Source organism: Barbus barbus (assembly GCF_936440315.1).
Source record: "Barbus barbus genome assembly, chromosome: 5".
Classification (NCBI taxonomy): Eukaryota; Metazoa; Chordata; class Actinopteri; order Cypriniformes; family Cyprinidae; genus Barbus; species Barbus barbus.
The window spans coordinates 8189689-8214809 of record NC_136733.1 but is presented as its reverse complement, the minus strand read 5'-3'; the positions used below and the strand labels follow the sequence as shown (position 1 = coordinate 8214809).

Genomic DNA, 25121 nt, shown 5'->3' with positions numbered 1-25121 from the left:
CTTCCTGATGGCCAAACAGATTGTATCTGACAAATGATCTTAGGTTAGACGCCATATTGATTTGAACATGGATGAAAATGAGCCTGTGAGAGAAAGACTTGGAGTCTTTACAATGGCATTCGATATATAAAGTTCCTGGATCATGTCATTTTAAAACCAACTTTAAGACATTTTGTCAGCTGAACAGTCAGTATGTTGTTAAACAACATGAACACAGTATCCTTCACAGACTTTTTTTCATTCCTGTCAAAAACTAAATGTGGCTATTTTTATTTGCAGCATTCATGATGCACATTTGAATTTTCATTATGTAATTATTTGGTTTAAGTGTGAAACAATTCACAGGTCTGTTTGTCTCTCAACAGGCTTGTGACATAACTGGAGGCTTGTATCTCAGAATTCCCCAGAAGATCGCGCTCACACAGTATTTGTTGGTGAGATATTTGTGCAGTTTTGAACTTGGGACTATCCCAATCCAAACAGTATCCTAACAGGTTGTTTTATATTTGAAATGTTCTCTTTCTGAGACCGTAACTGCTGGTTGTGTGTCAGTGGGTATTTTTACCAGACGCAGACCAGAGATCCCAGCTGTTACTGCCTCCTCCGGTACACGTAGACTACAGGGCCGCTTGCTTCTGCCACCGCAATCTGATTGAAATTGGCTACGTCTGTTCAGTGTGCCTGTCAAGTATGTTTCCATCTTCTCTTTATTGATTGGCAGCTTTTTTTGTTGTTGTTAGATTTAGGCTTGTTTCAGAGTCTACTGCATGTAAGTGTCACCATAGATGTGTGTCACACAACGGTTTAAAAGTTTGGGGTCGGTGACATTTTAAAGGTGCCATAGAATGCATTGATACAATATTTTAAATTGTTCTCGGATATCTACAGAGAACGTATGTAGCTTAGGTAAGGGAAAAAAAATATCCAGAAACGGTTTTATATGTCGATTTACAACCCTAAAATTTCTCCCCAGAATGAAACGGTCTGTTATTGGCTTATTTGGAAGGGTCATGAATAATAATGTTGAGCTCTGCTCTGATTGGCGGCTCATTTCAGTAGCTCACAGGAAGGAAACACAGGGAAAATATATATATTTCAGTACTTTCTTGCGCACAGTTATATCGTTGGGTAGTTATACTGTAAATAAAATGCGGGCATCAGGGAGCCGCTATTAATATGCTGGGCATTGAAACTGGTTTTGAAAGCACGATCGCGGTTTACTTTCAGTTTCGAGATTCGCAATCGCACGTACTCTGTTTATACTATAGAGTGGCAGTACTTACCACACATGCCTCAGCACAGCCTGGAACATAACATTTATTTCCATGGTCTGCCATTTTCGCTGTTGTCCTCGCTTCACAATACCTGCAGAACTTCTGATGGTTCGGCTGGCGGTTGGCCCAGAACATGGGCGGGTATATGCAAATGTTGGGGGCGTAACTATTAGTGATCCTGACTGTTACGTCACAGTTAGTGTTATGTTCTGATTCGCCTGTTTTTCAGTGGTCTTTTTTTATTCAGAAGATTTACATAAGGAGGAGGAAACTATGGTGTTTGAGGCTCACGGTATGTCATTTCCATGTACAGAACTGTTATTATTCAACTATGACAAGGTAAAGACAGTTTTTCATTCTATGGCACCTTTAAAAGCAGGTCCCTCTGCTGGCCAAGGCTACATTTATTTGATCAAAATACAGTAAAAATGGTAATCTTGTGAAATATTACAATTTAAATCTGTTTTCTATGTGAATATATGGTAGAATGTCATTTATTCCTGTGATTAAAAGCTGAATTTTCAGCATTACTCCAGTCTTGAAATGTTGTATGCATTTGTCAATTTTATTTAATTTCTGTATTTTCTTAAATGGGTGTGTATAGAGTATTTACAGAGTGTTAACTTTTAGTTTACTTTTTCTTATTTGTAAGTCGCTTTGGATAAAAGCGTCTGCTAAATGACTAAAAGTAAGTAAAGTCTTCAGTGTCACGTGATCCTTCAGAAATCATTCTAATATGCTGATTTGATGCTCAACAAACACTTCTGATTAATATCAATGTTGAAAACAGAATTTCAGTAGTATTGTAGACATTATGCACTGCTCATGTTTACAGTCTGAATACTGTGAACTGATAATATGGTCACTTACATGCTGCAGACATAAGAAACAGGCCTTAAAAATAGTTTTTATTAGCTTGAACTTTTTAAAATGTACAGTCTGATCAAACTATATTTCTTTTTAACTCTTCCTTTGCTTTTTTTTTGTGACCTTAATGTATTAAAAGATCCTGCAGAGAGATTATAATGTGTGGTTTAACTGTGCTGCATCTTTTCTTCATTCACCAGTATTCTGTAACTTCAGTCCAATTTGCACAACATGCGAGTGAGTCTTTTTAACATTTGTTGTGAACTGTGTCTTGAGAACATGGTTTCTGCCATTTTTTTCGGTCAACCTTTAACACAGTGTTCTTCTGTTTATAGGACTGCCTTTAAAATGCCACTGCCTCAGATGGCTAAAACAAAGAAGAAAAAAGTTAAAACTGCAAGCTGACCTCATCAATAAATGTGTGTTGCACTTAGAAAGTCCCATTTAGTATTTTGTTGAATACCATACTTTTTTTTTTACTTTGGAATTGTTAAAAAAAAAAAAATAAAAAAAAAAAGTTTATTTGCACAATATGTTTTGGTATTGTAGCCAACACTTTAAATAAAAGGCCAGTGAACTACAGTGTGTTGAACAGCACATTCCTTGTCAATCGAGTGGATTTCACTACAAATGAGGTATTTAGATTTATTGAAATTATTAAAAACAGTAACTGTTTTTCAAGTTAGGTCTTAAACTAAATATCATAACACAATATTTATAGTATATATGCATTACAGTACAGTTTTTATTACTCAGTGCAAAATGACTTCGTGTATAAAGCTAGTTATTGGTCATGGTGGGATTTGTGTGTCCTACTGCCAACCACAGACCAACTTAATCTCCACTGTGAATGTACAGAAACCTGCATAAGAGATGAGACTTCTGCTGCAAAGAACATTTATATCTGCCACTTGGTCAAACATTCCAAGATCCTTAGCAAATGTTCACTGTCATCAAGAAATGGTCCATACAAAATGATCCTTGTGCTTCGGTCCCATGATGTCATTTATAATGCGCTGAAAAAATCTTTTACCTGGATCAGGGGGAAAAACATATACTCAATATGTTGTTTATGTGGTGTCAACATGCATAGAAATCGAAAGAATGCTTGTACATTTATTCATTTAGCATACACTTATGCAAAGTGAATGCAAACATGCAGTTTAGGTAATGCACAGAAAACAACCTGCTAAAAACCTGTCTGAGATGGTCTGAGGAAGGCATACCTTTGTTATGAGATCTTCTTGAACCTTAGTGTCCTTCTCAAACTCTACTTCAGCATCCAGAACCAACACCGGCACTTTCGCCAGGTGCTCAAAATGAACCCTGTGATGGGGAATAGAAGAGCACAAATCAACTACATGCTGCTGTCATCATCACTGGTTTATATGCAAAATACAGTGGTGGCCAAAATGATCAAACACTAGTATTTTCAGCAGCTAAAGAATAGTTTTAAGTCAGTTATTTCTATATTTTGCTGTGGTGTGTCAGTAGGAAATATGTGACCCTGGAACACAAAACCAGTCATAAGGGTCAATTTTATGTGAGGTTTATACATAATCTGAATAAATAAGCTTTCCATTGATGTATGGTTTGTTAGGATAGGACAATGTTTGGCCGAGATACAACTAACTATATGAAAATCTGGAATCTGAGGGTGCAAAAAAATCTAAATATTGAGAAAATCGCCTTTAAAGTTGTCCAAATGAAGTTCTTAGCAATGCATATTACTAATCAAAAATTAAGTTTTGATATTTACAGTAGAAAATTTACAAAATATCTTGGAACACAATCTTTACTTAATATGCTAATGATTTTTGGCATAAAAGAAAAATAAATCATTTTGACCCATACAATGTATTTTTTGGCTATTACTACAAATATACCCCAGCGACTTAAGACTGGTTTTGTGGTCCAGGGTCACTTATCAGTTTACATATACAAACATTAATTTTGCCATTAATAATCCAGTGAGATTTTTGTTTGCACAAGGAGTCTGACAACAGCCAGTGCTCCACACAGAGATCTGATCTCACCATCATCCAGTCCGTCTGGAGTCACATGAAGAAACAGAACAAACTGAGACCGACTAAATCCAGAAGAACTGTGGCAACGTCTCCAAGATGCTTCAAGAGACCTACCTGCAAAGCTACAGTACTGTTAAAAGTTTTAGGCACCTGTGTAACATGAGGATGCTGTCAAAAATAATGTCATAAATAGATTTTCTTTATTAATTAAACTTCTATAAACTCAATTAAATTAACATTTGGTGTCCGTTCTTTGCATTTAAAGCAGCTTTTGCCCTAGATGCACTTGCGCATAGTTTTTCAGGTACCTTTGCAGGAAGGTCTCTTGAAGCATCTTGGAGACGTTGCCACAGTTCTTCTGGATTTAGTCTGTCTCAGTTCTGTTTCTTCATGTCATTCCAGACAGATTTATCTCTTACAAGCATGCAGTTTTCATTTAATAAGATGTTGACTAATGGACTGGAGTGGTGTGGATTGTTGTGATATCATCATCAGCTGTTACTTGACTCTCATTCTGACAGCACCCATTCACTGCAGAGGATCCATCGGTGAGCTAGCACATGGTGATACAACTAACAAGTAAGAGCACTCACTTTGTACTTTTGTTGATGAGCCAGTCTTCATGTTTTGTGTGGAGTTTCTCAAGGTAGTCAAGCTGAATTCCCTGTTCCTCCATTCGACCTCGTCTGCCTAACCTCTCCATGCAGGTCTGGAGAAAATTAACATTAAAACGCATCAACTTATATTTATTTATTCATTCAAGTCGATTAATGAAAACGATGCCCACCTGTGGAGATGCTCGGAGATATATGATGCCCTCCAGTTGAATTCGATGACCAAACTGCTCAACAAGAAAGGAATGCCAATCCTGATACACAGCCCACTCTGTTGAGTTTATACAGCCAAGCTCAAACATATTTAAAGCAAAGATGTACCTGAGAAAGGAGGATATACAAACTCAGAATGGAAATATAACCATGAAAATGAACATATTGAACCATAATTCCCTTTTCTAATAGAATTGTGCTTAATTGTTTTGCATTTGCAGTTTACTTCAAATCTTAAAAGTATATATTTAAAATACTCTACTTGCAGATAATATAATATTACTGAAATAAAAGGCCACTTAAAGGGATAGTTCACCCAAAAATGAAAATTCTGTCATCATTTACTCACTCTCAAGTAGTTCCAACCCTGTATGAATGTCTTTGTTCTGCTGAACACAAAGGAAGATATTCTGAAGAATAGGAAACAGAGCAGTTCTGGGGCACCATTGACTTCCATAGTATTGTTTTTTCTACTATGGAAGTCAATGGTGCCCCAAAACAGCCTGTTTACAAACTTTCTTCAAAATATCTTCCTTTGTGTTCAGCAGAACAAAGAAATTCACAAATTCAGTTGACGGTAGCCATTGACTTCAATAGTATGGGAAAAAATATACTACGCAAGTCAATGACTGCCGTCAACTGGTTGGTTACCAATTTCCTTCAATATATTCTTTTTTTGTTCAACAGAACAAAGAAACTTGTACAGGTTTGCAAAAAGTGGAGGGTGAGTTAATAATGACAATTTTATTTTTTGGGTGAGCTATCCCTTTAAAGTTAATGCATTTTATAAATATTGAATTGTAATTTAATCATTACAAATGTGTAATTACAAAAATATTTAAACAACAATTTTCATTAGAAATAACATCCAAATATATTTTAGTTTACAACAACTGCTTGTCAGTACATTCAGTAATACACTTAAATGGGTCAAAAAACCCTTAAGCACTCAACTAATTGCATTAGAAGTATGCTAAAGTGTACTTTTTCACAAGGGTAAACCTATTTTTAGCATGTAAAAACAGGAACAAAATTTCCTCTGATTTAAAGAAAAAAAGTTAAGTACAGTAGTTTTTGCAAGTTACTGATCAATATGACAACTATGAATTACCTAATTATTATCAATGAAAATCTGAATGACCCATCCATCACCTGTCGCTGTAGACTGAGCGCTCGTACACCTGTCCCGGCGTGCCTGTGGACGGCAGTAATCTGGCGGCCAGGGGCTGCAGATGTGTGCGCATGCGACTCATGCAGGAGAACGTCTGGAAAGTGTAGGACCAGCGCTTTGGATCATGATACATCATCTCTAACAGGTTACTGGATGATTGCTGAGCACCATCCACTGTCTGCTACACAGAAAATAAATCAGTGTACAAAACATACTGTGTGAGTAAAGCTTCCCAATTTATTTCACTGCATATTGAGCAGAAAGAACATTAAAACAAGTGGCATTTAAAGACAGCACACTTGAATCAAAATATTTCACAAATACTTGGTTCTACATGACAAACAGTGCAACACTTTTTGTGCATAAATGAAATACACTGGTGATTAATAGCAGAAAAATAAACCAGTTACAATTAACTACAAAAAGTTCATATTTTCATGAATAAAAACAATCAAATTGACTGTTATATGGCATCATACAGGCTCTATTGAACTATTTCATGTACTTTTTGGAGCTGGACATACATGGCTTCATTTATGAGGGTGAAATATCACTTCAGTCCACTGTCTCCGTGTTGATTCGTCGTCTGTGACTAGTGTAGTGACACTGACCTGTGTCCTTTCGTCCACATTTTGCCATTTGCTGACGGGCTCTGCTATCACTTCCCAGTCCTGTCCTGTATTCTGTAGCAGCTTGGCAAATGTTGACTTCCCGACCGCTTTGGATGTTCAGAAGACACACACATTAACAACTAAACTTTGAACTAACACCACCCTAGATTTGGGAGGCTCTTATTTTGTAATTACACATCAGACAGTCCTGAAACGATGCATCTGACACTGTGGGAAGGTGTACTCTCAGTCTGAGGTGGAACTGGTCTGTGCAATCTAGAACGTTTCTTTTCATAGCTTTTTGAAAGTAGACACGAAACAACACGTATTTGAAATTTGTGGGGGCTCTTATTTTGTAATTCCACATCAGACAGTCCTGAAACGATGCATCTGACACTGTGGGAAGGTGTACTCTCAGTCTGACGTGGAACTGGTCTGTGCAATCTAGAACTTTTCTTTTTATAGCTTTTTGAATGTAGAGACGCAGAAACCGTATATTCTTGCTCTTATTTTGTAATATGAGTATTGGAGGGCTTTTATTTTGGTATTCCACATCATCAGACAGTTACGGACTGTGTGTTGGTAAAAAATCGCGTTCGCCAGAAGAGCGCTTGCATTCACATCAGTTCTCTGACGGTTTTACCGTAATAAGCAGTTTATGCGCGACCGCAGAAATAACGTGGCGGCTAGATTGACCGAGCTTTTCCACTTGGCGGCTGGCCTGACCGCAGTCGAAAAACTGGTCTGTTAACGAGCATATGCCACATTAGATAACCATGACTTTATTATTTTTCAAATTTCATTACACTCATATAACCATTGCAAACATGAATCATAGCAAAAGAAAAAAAACTATAAGCAGCAAAACATACCAATGTTTCCTTCGATCGAGACTCTCTTTATTTCCTTGCTTCTACTCGTGTGGCTGCTGGCAAAGCGGCGAAAAACAGAGCTCCAGAAAAGGCGTTTTATCGTTCTCATACTCATCTCTAACATCACACAAAAATAATATTTACATCATTCATACATGTAGAAGACCGTTTTGACCATTTTATTTGCACCAAGCATCTCAGCCAGTAACGTGCTTCCGGGTGAGCAAGTTTAGTTTCAAAATAAAAGTTTCGCTTTTTCCATTTTGAAAAATATCAGTATCACAACATCGTTAAAAAAAAAAAAATTAAAACTTTTACTACACTAAATGCAAAATACAGTGTAATTCATGAAATCAAAAAAATAAAACATTTTGTTATTTAAAAATGTCATTTGGGACTTTTACTAACATTCATTCATTGGCTATAAATCGGATTATGAACATGGTAGAAAGTCATTATTGTATGTAGAAATAAAATAAAAAAGTAAAAATAAAATTAACCTGATGCATGAAATACTGCTTAAAAGTCTGAATATAAAATCTCGAGATTCGCCTACAACCAAAAAAAAGTATTGTAATAATCTTCACTGTTGAATATGCAATCATATAAAAATGAAAACATCAAAAATAATATTTGTCTTCAAACTTGTACAAAACAATAATAAAGTAACATTGATCCCTTCCTCCAATACATTTTAATCTTTTTTTTTTTTCCTCTCACATTATAAAAGTACTGCCTAAAAATGCTGGTTTTATTTTTACTTCCATCAAAACTAAACTGATGTTTGTTTTATATCCCCATCACAAATACATAAAAAAAGAGCTACAGTGTAATACTGACAACAGAACAAAAACAGAAAGTCCACACATAAATCAAGAGTTTTTTCAGGATGATGACTTCTATGAGCTTCAGGAAGCACAGCTGAGATACAACGAAGACAATCTGTGTGCACAAAGCAAATTCAGACTCCAAACAGAGGACAGGACAAATAAAGGCTTTCTGGAAAATGCATTAAAGCTGACCAATATGTTATTCATATCAGTGTCTATCTATCCTTGCTGCCTAGTTTCTCAATAAGGTCCTGCAGGGGTGCCAGCTCTCTGCGATCAATGAGATTGAACTCCTAAAAAAAAAAAAAAGTAAAAATTGTAATCAGTTCAAGAAGAGTATTGACCAAACAATTTAGACATCGTCACTCATGACCTGCATGTGTGTGTTAATGCACTGACCTGTACAAAGAAGATAAAATGCTTGAAGGAGGTGTTAAGATGAGCTTCCTCCTGAAGCTGCATGACCGAGTCAAAATGCTGATGGTAAATATGAGCATAAACCCTGAACAGACGCTTCAGTATAGTCTTTGCCACTGACGTGAAGTTCTTTGGGAAAGGAACGCCTGGAGGGAGTAAAAAGTTGAAGAAATGAGAGAGCCTGTATGACAAGCTTACACTGTATAACGATTAATAACAAATTAATCAAACAAACCGATCTTAGACGGGAAGAGAGTTTCATCATCCAGCTGATCCTGAACCCAGGTCATCAAGTAGTCAATGTACTTGGGAGCAGAACACTTGACGGGTTTTTTGATGTTGGTGCCATCTGCCCAGTGATATTCATACCTTTAAGGAAAAAGCAATTAAATGACAAAATATCCACTATTTTTATAATAACAATATATAAACATTTCAGGCAGCATATTTTTCAGCCTATTCAATTTCAAAATTTCATATTTTGTTTAAACCTCATGTTGTATTCTGGTCATTCAGATCCGTAGAGGATTTTCTTTTTCCTGAAAATGCTAGTGAATATTAATCACACTGGACTAAAACTGGCTGGCTTTGACATTATAACAACTTCCCTTAAAATTGAAAAAAAAAAAAAAAAAATCCTGCCTTTTAACACTTTTGGTGTTCCTGAATAAAGATAAGCAATTTCTTGTTATGCTATATTATCGCCACATATAGGATTCAACTTGTTTTCTTTCAATTAGCACAGGTTTTGTATTTCTTGGAACCGACTGATCTGAGCTTGTGCACCCCAGTTCTTGAACGATAAAGCATTATTTGTGGATTATCTTGGCAATGTTCACTCACAAACTTGCATAAACTCATATCAACAAGGCGGACGATCAATCAGTTCCAAAAAGAGATACAAAACCTGTACTATTTGAAAGAAAAACAAGTTGAGACTGAATCCAATATTCTGTGATAATATAGCAAAATGAGACATTTACAAGAAGCTGGTCATCTTTAACTGGAAACACCAAAACAGGTGAAGGATTTTCAGCACAGCATAAAGGTTAAGTGAAAAATGTAAAGCATTGAAAAGAAGCGATTTTATTTTACCTTGGCCCCGCAGACATAACAGAGCAGCTGGTTTCGGTGCAAAATTCAGTGATCGTGCCATAGAGCATGTTGATCTGGTTGAAAAAGTCCACAGCTGAAATAAAGGCATATGAATTAATTGACAGTCATTTGTTTTCTCAATAATACTTACAAACTCACTGTTGACACAATTTAAAGGTATCGACGTGTTCATTGATGATAATTGGTATTGTTATTTTCTGATGCCGATACATTGTTTTCAATGATACACTGCTCCAGGTGTGTTCACACTACTATGTGTGCACTTGCATGGGTTAAATGCAGAGCACATATTCAGAGTATGGTCACCATACTTGGCCACACACCACTTCACTTTCACTTCCACTATTTAATAAATATTGTCATTTTAATTGACCAATTTTACCAAAAATTAAGGACATATAGTTTCAAATCAATAATGTTTATCTAGCAGCTGAAATTTCTATCAAGAGTTTTTTTTGGTTCAGTCACACTTCTTTATATCTGGTTAAACACGGAGACTGGTAATCCTTCGTTTGATTTTTTGTGGATGATGTGGATGATATCTCAAGAATGTCAAAGATGGTCAACAATCATTACCGTATTATAAATAAAATGACTAATAATGGGTAAATATCATGCACATAAATTTAAGTGCTTTAAATCCACCTTAATGCATTTAAAAAAAAATGAAAGCTATTTTTTTATGCATCTTAAGATGCAAGCCTCTTTCTTCTTAAGGTAAAGTACATAAAGTTATTTCAACCTGCATTTTATACTTGTTATTGCTCTTTAATAATGTTTTAGTTTTTACTACTTGAAGTAAACATGTAGACGTGTGATATGACTGAAGATGTAAGTCACGTGTATATTATGTACACATGTATATGTGTTTTAGGCTGCAAGTTAATGTAAATTTGAACTGAACTCACTATTGACAGCAATCCATTCGTTAAGGTCCTCTCCCTCTGGTAACATCACAGCAGCTCGAAGGTTTCCGCTTCCTAAGGTGGCCTCTGCGTGTTTCAGCAGCTCATACTGATGAGAGCCTTCTGGGATATTCTTCTTGGGCTTGAAAGTCTTTGATGAACGGCTTCCACTACAACACAAAGTCACATATTGTGTCACACCAATCAAGTCTACTAGAAAACCACAGAGATTAAACTGACTACAAACAATATCTCCACATAGCACGAGTGGAAGAATTTAAAAGAAGTCAAATTCAAAACAAGCCGAGTCGAAGTTTTCATGCTAAACACAGGAACAAACATGTCAACCGGAAACGTGCGCGAGCAGATGTTATTCGCTTTATTTTTTTAATGCATGTGCTTCCATATTACTAATTCTTCTGGGAACATACAGCTGCTTGACAATATATCAGTAATGCACGATTATGGCAAGAAAGAAAAGGTTAACGAACAGTTGCAGCGGCTAAAATACTTACAATAAGAAACTCATCTCCGGTTTTTTTCCTCTTCAAAACAACTTTTAGACGGCAATGCGAACTGCTACTGCTATGAAGTTAATTCTCAAAGGACACTAAACACCATTTATAAGTGCCCCTCGAAGTCCGGTGTGTCTCAGACGAGAGATATTATAAGTAGGCGTAGAAAGTAGCGACTCAGGAAATGTCTAGGATTGGTTCCCTGCGACTGCGAGTGTCATGTAACCACAGAAATAAAGCGCGTGGTTACCTCCAAACCTCCTCATTTATACAGATCGAATATTGTTACAATTGTTCGGTACTTATGACCACACTTACTAAACAATTATTAGTGAAACTATACATCAAAAAAGCCCCCTGGCAGCTAAAGCCCTGTAGTTGTACCGAGCATGCGCGTGTCGGTAGAGGGGCGGTGACGTTAGCGTGTCATCACGCATCATAGTGACCATGAAGCCACGCACGGGGTTATAAACTGATACGGAATTTTTAGTGTGCTCGCCTTTCTGCCTTATTTTCCACCCGGTCTGTTTTGGGTCGCATAGGTGCGATTTATTTATTTATTTATTTATTATTAATATCTTATTTATATCAAGCACCGATGGCTACACTCCGGGCACTGCGGAAACTATGCCGGCATTCTCACCATCAGGCATGTAGTTTTCATTTGTCATCTTCACGGTAAGTGTCCGAGAGTCTAACGTTACTGATCCGCTCTCGTTAAACCGGCTGTCATGTAACGTTACAGCGGAATTGTAACTCGCTATCTGTTGTAATTATCTGACTATATTACACCTAGTTTCCTTATGAAAGCATGTCATCTGCGACTTCTCTCTCGATGTTTAAGTTATGTAACAAACGCCGGTTTAATTGTTCCCTGTGCGCCCCCGGAGCTCCCGGCTGATGTAATGCCATACACCGCTTGCACACAGCCGGCGTCAAGTTTCGACAGAGGGACCCCTCTCTGCCAATTACAGCGCTCGTGAGTTTCCTCATGCTTTTAAGTAATCGTTGTGCATGATTGCTCAAATTCAGCACGTACCCGTTTTCATTTATGCTCCGCGTGGTCAGTGTTTTTTATGAGATTAATTGAACGGTGCTGAGTCCTGACTAAATTTTCTACACCTGACTTGACTGAGACGTCTTCAATTAAGCCGCATACAAGCAGCCATTAATTTAAAGGTTTTTTTAACCAAGTTTAAAAAAAAAGAAAAGTATGCATGCATATACTTCTACACTTGGTCACAAGATGACCACGGGAAAAACAATGTGTGGCTTTTTAAATCTTCCATAGTTAGCAGTTGTTGTTAGGGCATTTATTGTTTATTTACGTAAAATCGACATAGATTGCATTCAGAGTATGCATTTTATCAGTACATGCATTGTCTGGGATTCGAACCTATAACAGCTAACTTCTAAAGTTTTTGATATTCTTCATATTCTGTGTTCAGTCAAATTCTTACGTTTCATCAATAAAGTCAATTAGAATAATAAGACATTTGGAGTGTTACCAAACAAATAAAATCATTATCAACAAAATTAATCTTTGCAATGCAGAGGAAAGACAGAAGCTGCATCTGAAGAGGCATTTAGATGTATTTATTTACACCCCGTTTAATGCAGGACATGAATGCATTTAACCTGCAGTTACAAATGCATAAATAATGTTTTGATATTTTAATTTTAAAATGCTGAATACTGATATTTGAAATTATTTTTAAAACTGAAAAGGTACTTTAAATGTGAAATTAAAACCGCCAGCAGGTGGCAGCAAGTCACTGTTAATTAGTGAGTCATTGCGATTGAACTGAATCATTTAAAGGGTTGATTCATTCAGGAACGAAACGCCATCATGTTGCTCAGACACGCAATACAGTGCTGTGGCTGTGTTTGGAACCATTTTTGTTAGCGAAATAGAGCAAAAATAGGCAATATGGTGTCTAAAACATAAGTCTATTAATATTAACTTGTTGTTTATTGAACTGTTGTATAGGCTAAAATCAATATCACATTTGTGGTTTTTGCAAAACAATGGCACTCTTCGTGTGATATTGATTAACTATATGAAATGATATAAATATAAACATTTTCTGCCCCATATCTTGAATTTGGCAGCATTCTAAATGCATTTTATTAGACTGAATCATGCAGCGAAAGAATGCACTGTAAATGAGCACAGTCAGTCTAGTTGGTGTTTAAGCACTCATAACTTTTCTTATAATCTAAATGATAAATGAATCCTCTTACTTTTATCGTACATACTTTTATCATACAGGCAGTCGTGGCCTAATGGTTAGAGAGTCGGACTTGTAACCCGAAGGTTGTGGGATTGTAGGTGGGGGGAGTGAATAACCAGCACTCTCTCCACCCTCTATACCACGACTGAGGTGAGACCCTTGAGCAAGACACTGAACCCCAAACTGCTCCCCAGGCGCCGCAATATGGCTGCCGACTGCTCTGGGTGTGTGCACTTGGATGGGTTAAATGCAGAGCACATATTCACCATACTTGGCCACACACCACTTCCCTTTCCTTTTCCTTTCCTTTTTACATCTGAACTTTTGTTGCTTATGATGAGGGAACTCGCAAGTTTCAGTCTAAACTAAATTCAGCGAAGACTAATCTGAATGCCTCTGATTGGCCACTGCATTCCTAAGCTCAACAGAATCGTGTGTGACTGGTTATAATGAGCAACGCTGTAAAAACACGCAAAAATAATGCCTTAAGCGAATTGAGAATTCTCTTTAAAATTGGCGTTTTTGTTGACATACAAACAAGGCTCCTACATTTACGTTTTAATAAGACCCTTTTCTCCAAAGCATTTTACAAATAGAATGCTCTGACATTCTTCAAAGTGTCCTGTTATCTTCAGTTATTGTCCATATGTCTTCATTTAGGCTGTAGTCTATCACACCAGCACAGTGCTTATCTTTAGACAGCAGCTATGACTCCGTGTCAATTGTAGGTATCTGGATTGTTGGAGGACACTGAATGAACAGATAAATTCCACAGAAAAACTATATTTTTCCATACTTATTTGAGTCAAAGTTAGCCAGGGCTGAAGTTATTTGCAGTGAAATTTTGCCCTCCAATCCTCAATGTTTTATTTTCCAGGCAAGAGGCTATAATAATCTCAGGCAGGAAACTGGCACGGCAGATCCGCAACGAGGCGCGTGATGATGTGGAGGAGTGGGTCGCTGCTGGAAATCGACGGCCTCACCTGAGTGTAGTGTTAGTGGGTGACAATCCAGCCAGTCACTCGTACGTTCTCAATAAAACCCGAGCAGCAGCAGAAGTTGGTAAGATATGTTCCAGTGCCAGATGGGAGTAATTTCCTGTTCATTCAAAATCGGTTGTAAAATAGTATTTAGACAGAAGAGCCTTTCTTCTTCACAGCTCACTAAAGTAAAATGAGGTGTATCTACCAGTTAAAATTCTGAACATGTCTGATTTTTCATAACCTTTTGGTATAAAGGATTAAAGGGTTAGTTATGAAAATTCTGTCATTGTTTATTCATCCTCATGTCCTTGCAAACCCACGGCCTTTGTTCCAAGTTGTTCCTTGCTAATTCAAGGCTTTCTTCAAAAACAAATTAAGATGTTTTTAATAAAACCTGAGAGACCTCTGTCTTTCCATTGAAATCCTTTTCCACCAAAATGTGTCCCTTCAAAGATGAAAGATCAACACACTTCTGAAAACCATATTTGATGTGCACTGTGTGTTGATCAACATATATATTTGAATAAAACCCTAAATTAAATCTGTTCATATGTTCAAAGCAGTTGTCTCTTCATTAAACCGCTCAATTAATCCGAATTACGTTTGCAATCTTTTTAAGAACTTTCTGACTCCTCAAACTAACTCATTTTTGGTTGTGTGGACTTTCAGTGGAGGGACAGAAACTTCTCTGGTTTTGTCTTAATTTGTGTTTTGATAAAAGTCTGGTTTGAAATGACACAAGAATGAGACAATTATGACAGAATATTCATTTTTGGATGAACTATCCCTTTAAACTTGAATGCTTGAAATGAGATTTGTAGATATTACAAACATGTTCATTTCTACATATTAAATTCTTTACAAAATTGAAATTTTAATTTCTTTTTTAAAATTATGAATTGGAAGGTATAGTCAATGAAAATGAAAAGCAGCCACGAGTCTGTTTTTGTCTTCAGTATTGCTGTAGTATGCAAGCGATGGGTGTCAATTTCCGCTGTCGGCTGTATACAGTATGTAAGTCTATTTTGAGTGTGCATGTGACTCCTTACAGGACCTTACACTCTGGCTCTACACAAACTCTCACAAGCAAATCTGACTAGAGTGGCACTTTGGGGCCTATCGGCATAAATGCTTTTTTATAAACGCATATATTATATTTATAAATTTTTTATTTAATACATATATTTGCTTGTTGTATCACTGCTCTCTCTTATTCTCTGTAGGCATTAGTAGCGAGACCATCCTGAAACCTTCTAATATCAGTGAAGAGGAGCTATTTGACCTTATTGAGAAACTCAACTCAGACCACAGAGTAGATGGTCTGTTGGTTCAGCTACCACTTCCTGGTAGGTTAACAGAAGAGCTATAGCTGTGCTGATGTACAGTATTTCCTCATAGTTGTTGGTTATTGGACATTTTACATTGTCAGTGCTGTGAACTGTTTTAGAAACAATTGCATTAGGTTAAGGCAGGGGTATCAAACTCCGTTCCTGGAGGGCCACAGCTCCAACCCTAATTAAACACCCCGTATGCAGCTAATCACGTCCTTCAGGCTTATTTGAAAACTACATGGTTTGTGTGTTGGAGCAGGGTTGGAACTAAACTCTGCAGGGCTGTGGCAGTTTGACACCCCTGGTTTAAGGCTTAATGTGAGACTTGATGGTCATTTCAAACTACTTTTGGCCAGTTAGTTTTGTTTAGTTCTGTTTATTCCAGACTGAACTAGAGTTTCCAAAAAGGACATAAGACTATTATTTCCAATTATATGGGATTGTCAAGTTGTTTTAAATGGTTTCCTCTCATACACAGATCACATTGATGAGCGACGTATATGCAATGCCGTGTGCCCAGGGAAAGATGTTGATGGTTTCCATGTGGTCAATGTTGGTCGCATGTGTCTGGATCAGTCAACTATGCTGCCTGCCACTCCTTGGGGGGTTTGGGAGATTATCAAACGCACAGGTGAGAAACCCATTACTGAACCAATGGATCATACAGCGTCATTTGAACCCCAGCAGTTAGTTTGGGAGCTGTTGGATGTTGTATTTTTATTTGGGGTTAAATGATACCTCAAACTGTGTGGATTGTTGAGGAATTGTGTGCTATTACCTTTCTAAGCAATCAGATGCAGATATTAAAATTGGTGAACAAATCCCATAGACATGGATTGTGATGAAACAACGCAATAGAAATAAATCACAGTTATTAAATAAAAGGCTGCAATTTAGCTAAGTATGGTCTGTTCTGCTGTGTGTTTGTGCAGCTTTGATGCTGTTTCAGTATTTCAAAGCGGTTCGGTTCACAGTAAATTCTTCTCACAAAGTCCATCTCTGCTCTTTGAGTTTAACAAGCATTTTTGAAATGCAATTTGCATTTGCTTCATTTACAAATGTACATAATTTCCAACATTTTATGGAGTTAACAGAATTGTTCTACCAAATTAACTTGTGGATTTGAAATGTTTGAAAGTGAAGAATTTAAGACATCAAGATGTGATCCTGGACCACAAAACCAGTCTTAAGTCGCTGGGGTATATTTGTAGCAATAGGCAAAAATGCATTGTATGGGTCAAAATTATCCATTTTACTTTTCTGCCAAAAATCATTAGGGTATTAAGTAAAGATCTTGTTCCATGAAGATATTTTGTAAATTTCTGTAATTCCTAGTTACCATGGGATGTTACTACCGTGACACAAACAGAGAAACAAATAGAAACATAATTAGCGTAGCTGCTGTTCCATCTAAGCAAAAATGATTTGTTCAACCCAAGCTAAAGAATAATAATAATAATATACATTTGATCAGATATAACTGCAGTACAAGATTATAAGATGAATTGTGTGAATGCTTGGCTAAAGAGATGTGTATTTAATCTAGATTTAAACAGAGAGAGTGTATCCGAACACCGAATGTTATCAGGAAGGCTATTCCAGAGTTTGGGAGTCAAATGTGAAAAAGCTCTACCTCCTTTAGTGGAATTTGCTATCCTAGGTAATACCAAAAGTCCAGAGTTTTGCCACCTTAGGGAGCGGGTTGGATTGTAGCGTGGTAGAAGACAAGTTAGGTACGCAGGAGCTAAACCATTTAGGGCCTTATAGGCAAGTAATAATATTTTGTAAATGATACAGAACTGAATAGGTAGCCAGTGCAGAGACTGTAAAATTGGGGTAATATGATCATATTTTCTTGACCTGGTAAGAACTGCATTTTGGACTATCTGTAGCTTGTTTATTGAAGATGCAGGACAAATCTAGTTGTGGTTTCTTAATAAGAGGCTTAATAACCACCAGCTTGAATGGTTTTGGGACGTGACCTAAAGATAACGATGAGTTAATGATATTGAGAAGCGGTTCTTCTGCTACAGGTAACAACTCTTTCAGTAGTTTAGTAGGTACAGGATCTAATAAACACGTTGTTGGTTTAGATGCACTGATAAGTTTATTTATCTCTTCCTGTCCTATAGTTTAGTTGTAAAGCACTGAAGTTTTTCTTTGGGTGCGATGAATGAAGCTGAAAAACTAGACGCAGTAGAATCTGCATTTGATATTGTATTTCTGATGTTATCTATTTTATCAGTAAAGAAATTCATAAAGTCATTACTATTAAACTGTGAGGGAATATTTAGATCGGGCGGTGTCTGTTTATTTGTTAATCTAGCCACTGTGTAAATAAAAACCTTGGATTGTTTTGGTTATTATCTATGAGTTTGCGGATATGCTCTGCCCTGGCAGCTTTTAGAGCCTGTCTATAGCTGGACATACTGTTTTTCCACGCAATTCTAAAAACTTCCAAGTTAGTTTTTCTCCATTTGCGCTCAAGATTACGAGTTTCTTTCTTGAGAGAATGGGTATAACTGTTGTACCATGGCGCAGTACGGTTTTCTTTAACCTTTTTCAATTTGAGGGGGGCAACAGCTTCTAATGTATTAGAGAAGATAGTGCCCATGTTGCTAGTCATTTCGTCTAGTTCATATGTATTTATGGGTACACAGAGCAGTTGAGATAGATCAGGCAGGTTATTTGTGAATCTGTCTTTGGTGGCTGGAACAATAGTTCTGATTGGACGATAACGCGGAGCCATATAACTAATATCAGTAATACGCAGCATGCACGATACAAAGAAATGATCAGTAACATCATCACTTTGAGGTACGATATCTATATCGGTAAGATCAATTCCATGCGATTATAATTAAATCTAGCGTATGATTAAAACGATGAGTGGGCCCGGTGACGTTTTGCTTGACTCCAAGAGAGTTTATTAGGTCAGTAAACGCAAGTCCTAACGCATCATTTGTATTATCAACGTGAATGTTAAAATCTCCGACAATTAGCACTTTATCAACATTAACCAACAGATCTGAGAGGAAATCTGCAAATTCTTTTAAGAAATCTGTATATGGCCCTGGCGGTCTATACACAGTAGCTAGAGCAAGAGATAGGAGAGATTTCTTTTGCATATCTAAAAGTGTAACATTAAGCAGAAGTATTTGGAATGAGTTAAACCTCCTGTATCCTGTTTTCTGAGTAACACTGAGAATATCACTATATATTTTTGCCACACCGCCGCCACGACCAGTCTGACGGTGCTCATGTTTATAACAGTAGCTTGGTGGAGTAGACCCATTTAGACCAAAATATTCATTTGGTTTAAGCCAGGTTTCAGTCAGGCAGAGTACATCAAAATTATTATGTGATCATTTAATTTACAATAACTGCTTTGGGTGCGAGTGATCTAATGTTTAGGAGCCCAAGCTTTAAAAATTGTTTTTGTTCATTTATTTTGCGTTTTTCTGGTTTAATCACAATCAGATTTTTTCCAGATTCTGCATTAAATTTATATTTTGACCTCGCTATTCGGGGAACAGACACAGTCTGTATAGATTGGACAACGCAAGTACTTCTATCTTTTAAGTGGGTAGAACAAAAGTCATCATAGCAGTTATTTGAGAATTGGCTTACTAGTCAGATGGAGCGTAGCGTCCTGGAGATGTTGTCCAACAGGAGTTCCGCTCCGACTCTGCTGGGGTGCAGGCCATCAGCACAATGAAGCCTAGGATGCTCCCAGAAAAGATTCCAATTATTAACAAAGAGCAGTTTCTGTTCTTTACACCATGACAATAACCATTCGTTTAAAGCAAAAAGTCTACTGAACCTTTCTTGTCCTCGTCGATACGTGGGAAGCAGTCCTGACACGATGATCGGGCGATGTGCTGCGTACCGTCTCGATCAGGCTCCTGAAGTCCCTCTTCAGTGTCTCCGTCTGCCGAAGCTTGGTGTCGTTAACCCCCGTGCGTAGCACGACAGCACCGATGCTCTCGTCACCCTTCAGGATCGTGGGTATCTGCGCAGAAACATCGAGAACACGAGCACCGGGGAAACAGCGAGTGTGCACTTTACCTTCAGCTAACGTAGCACAGATGTGCCGGATGATGGAGTCTCCGACAATCACAGCGTTGCGTTCCGTCTCGCGGAGGGGAGCGAAGCGGTTCCGGGTGGAGATCTCGAAGACCGGAGGCGGAGAGGTCGTCGCCCGAGGCCTGGCTCGTGTCTTCTGCTGCTGGTGCACCCAGGGTCCGTGGCGTCCCGGCACTGAAGTGAGGACATCTGGGAAGATCGCGTCCTGGGTGCACAGGGTCTGTGCAGAGAAACGCATGGAGTAGAGGTGGTGGGAGTGTTAGCAGCGTGCTGTATACTTACTGCAGACTTGTGAGCGTCAGCCTGGGATGTTTCCAGTGCGGCTCTCCGCTCTCTCAGCTGGGCCTGCTTCTCCACCAGGTCGCGGATCTGCTTCTCCATGGCCTCCAGCTTCAGCTGCACCGAATGCAGCTCGAACGTGTCCTCACCTGCACTCAAAGGTAGACACAAATCAGCCATTTAAGCAAGTAACAGTGAAACAATGGTAATGTGTGTGAATAGAGTATTAGCAATCTAAGCGAGATTAGCGGCAACCACGCTGCCGATGCTAACAGGCTATAAGATAATAGAACACTCGAAATCAAAATAAAACTAGTGATAAGGTGCTCTGATTGGTTTTGTTTTTTGCTATAGGGGATATATTCACACGTTATAGAAACGAAAATGATAGTGTATAAAATTGTTTTTAAGATAGAAAATAGACAATAAGAATCAACTTGATGGAGCTCAAACTCAAAACAAGCAGTCACAAAAACTGAAGACTGGTTTTGAGGTCCAGCATCACATTTGAGATGAAATGTCAAATTGCTATTGAAATCTCTATATCTACCTTTTTCTTCAACGCAGAAATACGCCTATGGGTGAGACCTCTGGTTCGTTTGCCGCTATAGGTAAATAACAAGAAAAATAACAACGTGCAGTAAACGGTAAAACTGTTTGCACTACAAACCAGTGTGTTCATAATTAATATAATACAGTAAGACACACCAATTTTCAATATCAAGCAGCAAAACAAACTGTTTTGTACATCTAAAAATAGCTGAACACGGATGAGACCAGAAGCTAGACCCATAGAATTTACAAATGGCCACGCCCATTTTTACGGCAAGAAAAAGGTGGATATGACTAACTAATTGCAACACATTTTTTGGCTAAGATGTGCAGCCCTATATATAAATAATAATAAATAAAAAAACAATCAAAATAAAACATTTACTGAGAAAAGATGAAATACTTTATCCGTTATCAGAATCAGAATTAGAATGAGCTTTATTGGCCAAGTATGTTTACACATACAAGGAATTTATTGTAGTGACAGAAGCTCCACAGTGCAACAGAAAGACAGCAACAGGACAGGACACAGATAATAAAATAATAATATACAAATATCCAAATAGGCAATGTACGAAGCAGCAAAAACACTATATAATATAGACAACTATGTATGTACAGGTCAAGTATGTGCAAATTAGAAATGAGAAAATAAAAATAAAATAAGTGAGTGTGGTGAATGGATAATATATTATAGTTGTGTGTTCCACATTTATTGTTGAGTGTTCATGAGTGAATTGCCTGAGGGAAGAAGCTGTTCCTATGTCTGGTCGTTCTGGTGCTCAGAGCTCTGTACCGTCGACCAGACGGTAACAGTTCAAAGAGGGAGTGTGCTGGATGTGAGGGGTCCAGAGTGATTTTACCAGCCCTTTTGCGCACTCTGGATAAGTACAGCTCTTGGAGAGTGGGGAGGGTTGTACCGGACTACTCTCCGTAGTCTTCTGAGGTCAGATTTGGTAACTGAGCTGAACCAGACAGTTATTGAGGTGCAGAGGATGGATTCAATGATGGCGGAGTAGAACTGTTTCAGTAAGTCCTGTGGCAGGACTTCACGAGCGTCCCCGTCTACGCCTCCTGTAGCGTTTGACCAGAGCTACGGCTCCGCCAACTACAATGTCCAGCAAAACGTCCGAAAAATTTTGTGGTGTGTTCTGCCGAATGTTCAGCAGGTCATCCCTGGTAAAACTGATCGTATTTGAAAAACAAAAAACAGGAAAAACAGTACAAACACTGGAGAGCAACGCACAATAGCTGCCATCAGCGGCACCATCTTGGTTCTTATCTATCTGCATGTCATTTGACCAACATCATAGAACTGTGAATATGGAAATATGTTGTTAAATTATTGAAAATCTAAGGGGGTGTTTTCAAGTAAGTATTTTAGAGCACCTTCGCAACACCCTGGCAACCACCCACAACAACCTAGCATTGCGATGGCAACTTGAAATAGAACAAAGAGAACAACCATCTTGCTGTATTTGTACTGATGTCACGTGATATTTTATTCAATGTGGCTGTGAGTGTTTATGCTGACTGAACCTGTCTTTTCTTATAGGCATACAGACGCTGGGTAAGAATGTGCTAGTTGCTGGTCGCTCCAAGAACGTTGGGATGCCCATTGCAATGCTGCTACACACAGACGGCAGACATGAAAGGCCAGGAGGTGAGTCTGTGAGGAGAGGAAAGCCAAAGCAGAAGCATTTGTGTGCAGTTCTGATGAGCTTCAGTAATGCAAGGCAATTATTATAAAGCCTCCTGCCTTTTTTGTTTTAGGTGATGCCACAGTGACCATCTCCCACCGTTACACTCCCAAAGAACAGCTCCGTCAGCACACGCAGATCGCAGACATTATCGTCGCTGCTGCAGGTTCAAATTTCAAATTGCTAATTAAACCCTCATCTAATGTCCATTTAATGCATGTTTACCGTTATGTATATCATTGGGTAGAGACTCAGATTCACAAACACTGTTAACTCCCTTCAGGTATTCCCAACCTCATCACTGCTGATATGATAAAGGAGGGTGCAGCAGTTATAGATGTTGGAATCAACAGAATATTGGACCCCTTGACTGGGAAAAACAGACTTGTTGGGGACGTGGATTTCGAAGGTAAGAAGGAAATGCAACTAGTACTGTTATTGGTGTAATAATTTCTGAGATTCTCAGTTAAAAGAATCGTTGTGCATGCATTTACCATATATTCTTAATACATTCTAGTTTGGGATTTCTAAACATTGAATATCTGCTTTTAGCCCAGGGGTGTCAAACTCCGTTCATGGAGGGCCACAGCCCTGCAGAGTTTAGTTCCAACACACATACCCATGTAGTTTTCAATTGGGTGGATCAGATGTGTTTAATTAGGGTTGGAGCTAAACTGCAGGGCTGTAGCCCTCCAGGAATTGAGTTTGATACCCCTTGTTTAGCCTGAACCGCATCATCTGCACTTTGTTGTTTCTAATGAGAGAATTTGCCGGATAATTCAGTCAGCGAGCAAGTGAACAAAACACAGCGTTTCAGCGACGACTTATCTGAACGTCTCCGATTGGTCATTGCATTCATATAAGCTTAACAGAATCGTGTGTGATTGTTATAATGCAGCGCTGTACAAACGCGTCTGCTGTGCTGTGCCGCACTGAACGATCTAATGTGATCAGATCACATATAAAAAATATTATTCGGCTATTATTTGTCTTTTGGAAGCTACATTCAAAATCCACTTGCTCAGAAATCACTTTGAATGGGCATGACTTTTTCTAACTTCTCAGAGAAAGTTCCAGAGAAAATGCCAGAGAAACTTTTTAAGAGTCATTTCAAACTTTTAGACAAGGCTTTCTTAAGCCTACATCAAAGTATACTCATCTAGTTTTTTTTTTATATCACTTTTGTTATGTTTCCACAGGTGTTAGAAAGAAGGCCAGCTACATTACTCCAGTTCCAGGTGGTGTTGGACCCATGACCGTAGCCATGCTAATGAAAAATACAATCAAGGCCGCAAAAAATGTAATTTTAACCCCCCCTCAACGTGTTCGAATGGCAGCGTCCTCATAACATCCTCATTCTCAGCTCACTCCACATTCCACGTTGTTCTTCCCTCCAACTTCTTCATTTTGAGGGTCTCCTAGTGGAAAAATCTACATTTTTAATGGCTATTTTTGTTTTCCATAGTCTAGTTAAATATATTTAAAGGTTTAAGAACACGAATGTGCTTTTTCATTCAGATCTTAAACAAAACATTCATTTAGTGTATATTTTTCAGTTACATGGTCAAGCATTAAACACAAGTTTCACATGTTTTCACTGTTACAGCTTTGCTTTTTTGTATGTTTAAGTATTATAACAGGAGATTGCCAGACATTTTGCTGCATATTTATTCATAAAGAAACACACATAAAATGTGAGCAGTCTAAAAGAACTGAAGTCAGTGTTTATACTGGTTCCTGCAGCACTGATGTGGATCTGTGGAATGAGTCACATGTCCAGTACTGGTCAATACTTTCGAATCGGCATACAAGATAACTTACCAAATAACCTTTGCAACAGCAGTTTATTCATCTAAGGAATATTTGTGACTGAATTGACCAATCACTTCTTTTATTTTATTTGTATGATTATGGTGCCATAGGGAAATGCAGAACTCTCAAATAATGAGAGGAAATTTGGCTGAATTTTGATGAAAAAAATCTTTGCTAGGTTGGTGCTTTTATGTATATTGATATGCCAAGTCATATTGAAATCACAATTGTTTTGCATATTAACATGTAATGCCTTTAAAGCACTACAATAAATGCATCATATGTATTTAAATCCTGTGAGCCTGTTTATATTTGAATCGCTAAATTAAGTTTTGTTCAAATCAAGGAGTTGGTATGGTTGCATTTTTATTTATTTTATGAATCTGTATTAAATTGCTATTATTCCTCTAGTTCAAACAGTAGAGCCTGGCGCTACGCCAAAGGTTGTGGGTTTAATTCCCAGGAAATGCATGAACTGGTGAAAAGCATAGCTTGAATGTAATATGTCACTTTGGATAAATGCGGCCGCCAAATGCATACATATAAATGAAATATATAATACAGTGTATATAACACACCTGTTACTTTGTAAGTATTTTTTTCAAGAGGTCCTCGCTGCAGCCTGTAGCACGATGACGTACTGGATCAGATCCAATACGTAGTGGATGTTTTACGCGCATGCGCTGTATAGGTCACGAGAACGCGCGAGGTC

The 25121-nt window shown here is 37.9% G+C and overlaps 4 protein-coding genes across 15 annotated transcripts in view; 2 read left to right on the top strand and 2 right to left on the bottom strand.

The window, feature by feature from the left end:
- Positions 1–2737, top strand: part of gtf2h3 (general transcription factor IIH, polypeptide 3) — a 6015-nt gene extending 3278 nt beyond the window's left edge. For all 3 annotated transcript variants that reach the window (XM_079416342.1, XM_079416344.1, XM_079416343.1), the window contains 4 exons: positions 366–434; positions 553–688; positions 2342–2378; positions 2477–2737. In XM_079416342.1, coding sequence (XP_079272468.1) covers positions 366–434; positions 553–688; positions 2342–2378; positions 2477–2546 — 312 coding nt within the window. In that variant the 3' untranslated portion in view covers positions 2547–2737. The remainder of the gene's footprint in view (positions 1–365; positions 435–552; positions 689–2341; positions 2379–2476) is intronic.
- dguok (deoxyguanosine kinase) lies at positions 2172–7886 on the bottom strand. Of its 2 annotated transcripts, none has more exons than XM_079416346.1 (7): positions 7650–7886; positions 6778–6884; positions 6148–6344; positions 4956–5103; positions 4762–4877; positions 3368–3467; positions 2172–3174 (listed from the first exon to the last, which is right to left on the bottom strand). In XM_079416346.1, the coding sequence occupies exons 1-7, from the start codon at positions 7771–7773 to the stop codon at positions 3148–3150; spliced, it is 819 nt and encodes a 272-aa protein (XP_079272472.1). In that variant the 5' UTR covers positions 7774–7886; the 3' UTR covers positions 2172–3147. The 2 variants fall into 2 exon arrangements, with proteins under 2 accessions (XP_079272472.1, XP_079272471.1); XM_079416345.1 differs by having other exon boundaries at positions 6148–6347; positions 7650–7852.
- Positions 7527–25072, bottom strand: LOC306869580 (MOB kinase activator 1A-like). 8 transcript variants are annotated; one of them, XM_079416351.1, is made up of 10 exons: positions 24988–25072; positions 22010–22566; positions 20031–20389; positions 19611–19974; positions 10921–11087; positions 9992–10085; positions 9132–9265; positions 8879–9042; positions 8672–8772; positions 7527–8591 (listed from the first exon to the last, which is right to left on the bottom strand). In XM_079416351.1, exons 4-9 carry the CDS (start codon positions 19685–19687, stop codon positions 8695–8697), a joined length of 714 nt encoding a protein of 237 aa, XP_079272477.1. In that variant the 5' UTR covers positions 19688–19974; positions 20031–20389; positions 22010–22566; positions 24988–25072; the 3' UTR covers positions 7527–8591; positions 8672–8694. The 8 variants fall into 8 exon arrangements, with proteins under 8 accessions (XP_079272477.1, XP_079272474.1, XP_079272478.1 ...); XM_079416348.1 differs by having other exon boundaries at positions 7527–8772; XM_079416352.1 differs by lacking the exon at positions 22010–22566 and having other exon boundaries at positions 20031–20286.
- mthfd2 (methylenetetrahydrofolate dehydrogenase (NADP+ dependent) 2, methenyltetrahydrofolate cyclohydrolase) lies at positions 11864–24698 on the top strand. 2 transcript variants are annotated; one of them, XM_079416340.1, is made up of 8 exons: positions 11864–12110; positions 14544–14728; positions 15873–15995; positions 16459–16611; positions 22453–22560; positions 22671–22763; positions 22881–23006; positions 23797–24698. In XM_079416340.1, exons 1-8 carry the CDS (start codon positions 12031–12033, stop codon positions 23943–23945), a joined length of 1017 nt encoding a protein of 338 aa, XP_079272466.1. In that variant the 5' UTR covers positions 11864–12030; the 3' UTR covers positions 23946–24698. The 2 variants fall into 2 exon arrangements, with proteins under 2 accessions (XP_079272466.1, XP_079272467.1); XM_079416341.1 differs by lacking the exons at positions 11864–12110; positions 14544–14728 and adding an exon at positions 15473–15663.
- Positions 25073–25121: the final 49 nt, after the last annotated feature.

What these genes read in the sequence shown, in the direction of transcription:
- dguok (XM_079416345.1), bottom strand. Translation starts at nt 7,773, where the DNA reads ATGTTAGAGATGAGTATGAGAACGATAAAACGCCTTTTCTGGAGCTCT. An exon ending in CTCATCAACAAAAGTACAAA is followed by an intron (nt 3,468 to 4,761) that starts GTGAGTGCTCTT and finishes TCCCCATCACAG; the next exon opens with GGTTCATTTTGAGCACCTGG. An exon ending in AAGAAGATCTCATAACAAAG is followed by an intron (nt 3,175 to 3,367) that starts GTATGCCTTCCT and finishes CCCCTGATCCAG; the next exon opens with GTAAAAGATTTTTTCAGCGC.
- mthfd2 (XM_079416340.1), top strand. Translation starts at nt 12,031, where the DNA reads ATGGCTACACTCCGGGCACTGCGGAAACTATGCCGGCATTCTCACCAT. An exon ending in GGAGATTATCAAACGCACAG is followed by an intron (nt 16,612 to 22,452) that starts GTGAGAAACCCA and finishes CTTTTCTTATAG; the next exon opens with GCATACAGACGCTGGGTAAG. An exon ending in CAGACATGAAAGGCCAGGAG is followed by an intron (nt 22,561 to 22,670) that starts GTGAGTCTGTGA and finishes TTTTTGTTTTAG; the next exon opens with GTGATGCCACAGTGACCATC.
- LOC306869580 (XM_079416348.1), bottom strand. Translation starts at nt 19,687, where the DNA reads ATGGCCTGCACCCCAGCAGAGTCGGAGCGGAACTCCTGTTGGACAACA. An exon ending in GTTATGTCTGCGGGGCCAAG is followed by an intron (nt 9,266 to 9,991) that starts GTAAAATAAAAT and finishes TTTTCCTTAAAG; the next exon opens with GTATGAATATCACTGGGCAG. An exon ending in ATTTTATCTTCTTTGTACAG is followed by an intron (nt 8,773 to 8,878) that starts GTCAGTGCATTA and finishes TTTTTTTTTTAG; the next exon opens with GAGTTCAATCTCATTGATCG.